The following is a 6,704-nucleotide window of genomic DNA, read 5'->3' on the forward strand; positions in this document are numbered from 1 at the left end:
GTGGTAGTGGTAATGATTGTGGTAGTGGTGGTGGTGATCAAAATGTTGACGCTGGAAGTGATGGTGGCGATGGTAGCAGTGGTGGTTTTAGTGGTAATGGAGTTGGTGGTACTTGTCCTAGTAGGCCTACTGTTCTGCTTGTTTTGATTGTGGTGGTGGCGGTGATGATTTAGGGATATCAGTGTAGTTGTGGAGAGGCTCGTGATAATGGTGGTTTTCCGTATCTCTTGTGTTTCTGTCATCGGTGATATTGATGCTGATCTTGTTGCTATAGTTTCCGTTGCTTCTATCGCGTGTGATTGTAGGATTTGTTTTGTTCTTTTTTGTTTGATTTTTTATTTTTATTTCTTGTTTACATCAATGTTGCACGACTCTTTGATACTGAATGTCTTATTCCGTGACGTCTTTTAATTTGGATCTTTTATTTGTTTGTTTTTCCGTCAGTAGAAAATAGCCAGACCATTTAACATGGTTTTACTGGACTTTCACACCTTTACACATAGTTTTTCGCTTTGCAGAAATTCTACATGTATCTGACTTTGAAGATTGTAAAACGGTGACTGAAAAGAATGTTTTCTTCAAACTTCTTAAAGCATTCCCATAACTATGTGTGCACCTAAGAGCAGTCCCGATAGTCTCTTGTCCTCCAGCCCAGTAACCTGTGAGGCAAAGCTACACAGTACTAATGTTCACTTTGAATTCATTCACGTGGAGCATAAATTAGAGTCACTGATAGTTTACTTGCTAAGAGCTGAGTATTATCTTGTACTAAGTTCCATTTCCCGCGTATGGGAGTTTTCATCACGCGATAAGGATGATGAAAAATATTCAATTTGTGACCAAAATCATTACAGTAAATGCCCGTGATCCCAATAAGTTCCGTTTTATTTTGTACTAAATCCCATTTTCGCGACTTGGACTCATTGGTTTTAAAGTGATTTACACTAAAGCTGGAAAAATGGACCTAACAAAAGATAGCCCCAAAGCTCGCTATAGACCATGGTCTCTGTCGATTTTCTTACTTGTTAGTCCTTCGCTACCCCCAAAGACTGCCTGTGACGTCGGTGCTGTTGAAAAATAAGTTGTGGACTGGTCGCATTGTGTCTGGACGGAGCAGGAGTTGGAGAAAGCCAACGGTCCAACAATTCCTACTGCAGGAGTAGATGTCTTTACCGTGCTGAAGAGAGAGTTAGTTTGTCTTGAAGGGAGCAATCCTTGGGTAAGTACTGTTTTCTCCGGCAGCATTGACTTGAAGGACAGAGATGGTTTCGACATTGAAGCAAGTGGGTAGTCTGCTTCAGAGGAAGTAACAAAATAGCAAGACGTTGGCAAAGTGGTCGTTGGAAGATTCGATGTTGGCAGACTAGACGTTTCTGAAGCGTCACTTTTGAAAGAGACGAATGGATTGCCTCCCCACATACGACCGGTTGAATAGATAATAGAATCGTGTCCGAACCCAGGCGGAGCGGATGGACGGGCTTTAGAAGAGTCGGCCAATTTAGGTACTTCACTGATAGAAGTACCGGCCACTGTAGCTCTGACCAGAGGATTAGGGGACTGGGAGAAGGATGGTTCGGCCACAGACGTCAGGATCGGATTTAGGTCCAGGAGATTCGTCATGCCAGATAAGCTCGGCATAAAAGCCAATGAACTGACACAGGCATTCTGCGAGGTCATTGTGTCTGCGGCAGAAGACTGGTCAGAAGCAAGCATGGTGTTCCAATGCCAGTTCTCACTGGGCCCAGGCGATGCTTGAATAGACTCGGATGAATGAAAATCCCAAATGTTCCGAGACCAAGGTGTCTCCTGGGCAGTCTCTTCCTTCGCCGTCGCCATGCTCGGAGAATCTGAGCAAGAGTCAAATGCCTGGCACGACTCCCTAATAACTGACTTTGTGTCAGACGAATTTCTAGATATTTCCAAAGGCGTTGATGACTGTATACCTTCCTGGTGCCTTTTTGTTTGCACAGTGTGCGTAAAGCCCGAAAAGGAGCTTGAAGGATGGTCTGATGACAATTCCCTCTTGTACAACGTCAGATCTCCGTCATCTCTCGCTCCAGTGACGTCACAGAGGGCACTGCTTTCTATGCTGCGAGAGTTGCTGGTCACTATCCATGGAGCCTTCAACATTTCATTCCGTCCGTTACACCTGTCCACGGACCTCGCCCGAGGCCCTTTCACATTGTCACCTTTTGTGCTTTTTGTCACTTTCTCAGCGCAGTCTGATGAGCCACTTGGTCGAGGTGATTCTACATTCTTCGTGCTGACATTCCCCTGGCTTCCTTTATTTGTTCTGTGACCTCTGGATTTAAGATTCGCTCTACTGCTGTTAATGAACGCAAAGTCCGTGCAAGTGTCCGTTGTTATTTCTTCAGGACAAACTATGTGTTGGCTTTTACACTCCGAGGAGACAGTGGTGGGCTCTGCGAAAGTATTACACACAGATTTTGTTATCTCGCCAGCGACAACGTTGGCATCAAGGCCGTCTATGCATTCAGAAGAGGACGACGAAGCTGCACTGTCCTCACTGTCAGTCTCAGAATCATCCACTTCACCCGATTCTTCTAAATCATGTTTGATGACAGAGTTCTCTTTGGAAGGTGTGCATTTTGCTACATGAAACCATCCCCCAATCTCATTACTAACACTCTCTAACTTACTCCTCTCTGACGTCTCCGATATTTGCCCAGATTGGGTGTCGTGATTCTTACACAGCGCGGACACCTTTGTGGAATCGTTGCCGCAAGGTCTATTTTCGCCTAGAAGCACTGTAAAATTCCTCGCCCCGTTATCTCTCGGACAGCCGATTTTAGCTACATCGGCCCACCGCAAGGGTCCCAACTTGCCAGCTTCAGATGGAGTTGGCCTCACGACAGCTGCAGCACCTGGGGAGAGATTTTGTCCTGAATTGGAAGCCAGCACCTGCCTAGAGACTACTCCCTTCTGAGTTTGCCTCCGACTTTCCACTCTCACCCAGCCCTCGTTCGACTCCTGGTTGCTCTTGTCTTCGCTGAGTCTTGTGATTGGGGGAAACTCGTCTGTCACAGTCACAGACGGTCGCCACTCACTGTCTGCATCTGGAAATGCTGTAACACCGTGGGAAGTGCTTGATGACCCTGTGGTGCGACGACTGTACCTGGAGGCCTGGCGCTGTGACGGCTGTACATTCTCCATCAAACCAAACTGCTGCTGTTGACCAAGAAGCATTCATTAGAACTACATAGCTCATGTTATTAATTAAAACTAAATGAAATTAATGGGACTGAAATTCGGAAAGGGGGGGGGTGTCCCATTGTCAGACGTTCAATTACGTAGTAGAAAGAGTCCCACATCAGCGAACCTGACTAGATCTTCAATTTTTAATGAATATGCTGATTTCTTCCAGGTCGATCCCAGCTTGATTGCTCGGGGGTTCAGAATCGGGACTGGCGATGGTCCCACCTCGCATCGTTCTACTATTTGTATTGTTTTAGATGACCGCAGATCAGGATGAGGTAAACTGGTGGGTTTGGTCAAACCAGGATATTTTCTTCTGACCCAATACCAATTTAGAGTAAATGATTCCTGAATTTTCTGCTTGTTCAGTACTAAGTAAATTCAAGGTAAAGTTATCTATCTTGTAAGGAGTCATACGCTTCATTTTAACAATGAAGAATGTTTAGTTGTGTACGTTTCGCCCTTCCCATCTAACCCCGTTTTCCTTGAAGGTAATTATTCCAATCATAAAAGTATGGACTACTATCAATCACAAACAGAAAAAAAAAATTTTAAATCATACGTTTTTCGATTTCCATTCTGATTTGACCGAAGACGCTTAATTTGAGCTGATTTTTTTCAATTCATATTTACGCCATATGGTTTGACACAAAGAGGCAACTTAGTGTGGAGATAAGGAAGGGCAGGGAAAAAAGTTACACGGCATGCTTAGCAAACGCACAGCTTTATCTTTGGCATATTTAACTCCTCCCACTCCCCTCGAATTCACTCACCCCACCCTCACCCCCAACCCATCACCTGAAGAAGTATTGAAATATTTCAGTTATATTATCTCGCCTTATTGCCTAACGTTGCTGCTGAGAGAGAGGCCAGTCAGTGTTGTAAACCGGACTTGATCATTTTTCTATATTGGTTTTTTTCCTTGGCCTTAATTAATTGTCTAAAGCGTCGTTGTCTTTATAAAAAGGTGATTATTTCTGCGGTAAAAAAAATTCAAGACACATAAAAAGAAATATTAACTATCAGTTACGTTACATTACTGAGTTAGTAGAGACGACTTAGAGAAAAAAGGAGATTTTTAAAATTCTTTTTTTATTTTTTTGTTTTTGGGTTTTTTGGGTTGTTTGTTTGTATTTTGTGTTTTGTTCTATTTTTGTCGTTTTTTGTTGGGTTTTTTTTTTTGGGGGGGGGGGGGGATATTATTTACTTCAAATTGGCTATTCCTATTCGGCCACCTACTTCATAGAAAGCAGCGCGCTCCTCTCTGTCAGTCCCGCCGTGGCCAGCAAGTCTCTGGGACCGAGTCCTGGTCACCCACTGCGAGGTCTCAGCCAGACCTGAGAAGCAGAAATGAGAATTGTGTCGTTAAAAGAAAAGCATAGCCACCATTTCAAATTGCTCGAACAAGTGCACATAATCCGGAATCATTGTGGGGATCCCAATGGGGTGGCAGCCATATCACCGACTAACAGAAAACGGTACCCTACAATCTTTGTGATTCTCGAAGACATAATAAAAATAGTATGCAGTGCATGTGTGTGTGTGTGTTTGTGTGTGTGTGTGTTCGTGTGTTTGTTTGTGTGTATATATATATGTGTGTGTGTGTGTGTGTGTGTGTGTGTGTGTGTGTGTGTGTGTGTGTGTGTGTGTGTGTGTTTGTGCGGAAAAGGGGGGGGGGGTGTTTTACCGACGTGTCTTACATATTGCAATTCCTAGTAGCGTGCTTATTATGTCGGGTGAAACGCTTCTCAATACAACTGCGTTTCTTTATTCCTAAAATGATTCAGTTCTTGCAGCTTCAGAAATGTTTTCCTACGTATTAGCGTACACAAGTGAGTATCTTTCTTCGTCTAGAATTTTACGTTTTTATTTACCCATTGGAGAAGGGGTTTTCAATGCTTTGCTGTGTTTTTAGTTTTGCTTCCGTGAATTGCAAGGATGCTTATTATACTTGTTGAAAAGTGTCTTCGAAGTTTTGCTTTTATTTGAGGATTGTTTTCGGTTTGGTATAGTATCATTCAGTCATTTACATTTGCTTTATACTGTTCTTTTTTCGATTCGTATTTCGAGAAGAATGTATGCGCTTCATTCTGACAGCAGTCTCCTGCTGTGGAAGTAGGGCGGGGGGGGGGGGGTATATGCGAGTTTGTACGTCCCAATCAAAACAATTTAAATAATATATTATGCAGGTTTCGATCCTGCCTCTCAGTGTCAGACTGGGCTGATAGGTATACAATGTCCAAGCAGAAAGGCAGAGATACTAGATAAAATTCTTACTACAAGAGAATCGAGCTAAGAAAGCACCAGAGCTGTGTACTTTCGAAAAAAAAAATTATAACCATATCTAAACATTTCATCGGAATTGACTCACCAATGTACTGAACAAAACTCCGTCAAGCAATAGACAACAAAAGGTTTAGCACCCATTTGTCATTTAAAATAACTTTCTCCTAACTGAAATCGAAATGACATTCATAAATCTAATCTTCTGAAACTCTCATTTTCATCAAAATCATTCCAAGCCCTATTCATTCATCCAGTGCCAGATCTGCGATAGACATCGGCGATCATGGTTCTCGGTTCATCACTTGGCTCGAATGCTCCTAAAAAAGCAACGTTTCCCTGATCTTTCCCCTTTACCCATTTGATTAGGTTCCCTAAGTAGGTTGCTCTAGGTCTCGTTTGCCTTCAATTTTGCCAGTGGGAGCAAGATGTCCAAGACCTTTATATCTATTCAGGTGTCCCAAAAACTGAAGTTATCGTTCCCTGATTGTTTTTAAAAGTGCTATTAGATCGCTTTTATTTCCAGAAGAACCAAATTCTTCTCTGCATTTGCCTTGAGCTATGTACCTGAATGAGTGTCGTTTTCATCATATTTGGGATGGCACTGGAATTAGATTCATACCTCCAATATTATGAAAATCAAATTTTCATCTTTTTTTTTTTTTAAATTGTGGTTTTCATTGCAAATCTTAATGTCGTTAACAATGTTGTACCTGAGTGAGCACTGACGCTATCGTTCTCGTCCTCAGAACTACAATCACCGACAGCCTGAAGACTCACACTCCTCGCCAACTGGCCCTGCTTGTTCTGCTGTCTCTTCTGCTTCTTTTTCTTCTTTCTCTCTCTCTTCAAACGATCTCTTTCTTCCTCCGCTAACAGCTCGGCCAAATTCTGTTCTCTATCCTGCCGAAGTATAGTGGCGGGTAACGAATAGCCGTCACACAACTGCAACTAGTAGTAATGAATTGATTATGAACTAAAAAGTTAAAATAAGAAGGAGCTGACCACGATCGAGCACCCACCAAACGCCCGCTCTTTCTATCACGTGACAAGCAAATGGTGAAAAAGGGATGCGTGTAGAGTTGGTATGATTATAATACGTATAATGTTGTTTTCTTATTGTGTCACGCCCCCTTCAGATCATGCGTAGTTGTGTCGAATTTGTGTGTCGGGCCATGTATGAGATACATCTAGCACAGTGGGGG

The 6,704-nt window shown here is 42.9% G+C and overlaps 1 protein-coding gene across 1 annotated transcript in view; it reads right to left on the reverse strand.

Annotated features, from left to right (window-relative positions):
* LOC101853009 overlaps nt 1-6,704 on the reverse strand; it is an 18,660-nt gene that overhangs the window by 4,880 nt on the left and 7,076 nt on the right. Inside the window, exons 7-9 of the mRNA XM_013084471.2 lie at nt 6,213-6,402; nt 4,456-4,553; nt 1,023-3,189 (exon numbers count right to left, since the gene is read on the reverse strand). Of these exons, the coding sequence (XP_012939925.2) occupies nt 1,023-3,189; nt 4,456-4,553; nt 6,213-6,402 (2,455 nt within the window). The remainder of the gene's footprint in view (nt 1-1,022; nt 3,190-4,455; nt 4,554-6,212; nt 6,403-6,704) is intronic.

This window comes from Aplysia californica, unplaced genomic scaffold (assembly GCF_000002075.1).
Source record: "Aplysia californica isolate F4 #8 unplaced genomic scaffold, AplCal3.0 scaffold00295, whole genome shotgun sequence".
NCBI classification, from domain to species: Eukaryota; Metazoa; Mollusca; class Gastropoda; order Aplysiida; family Aplysiidae; genus Aplysia; species Aplysia californica.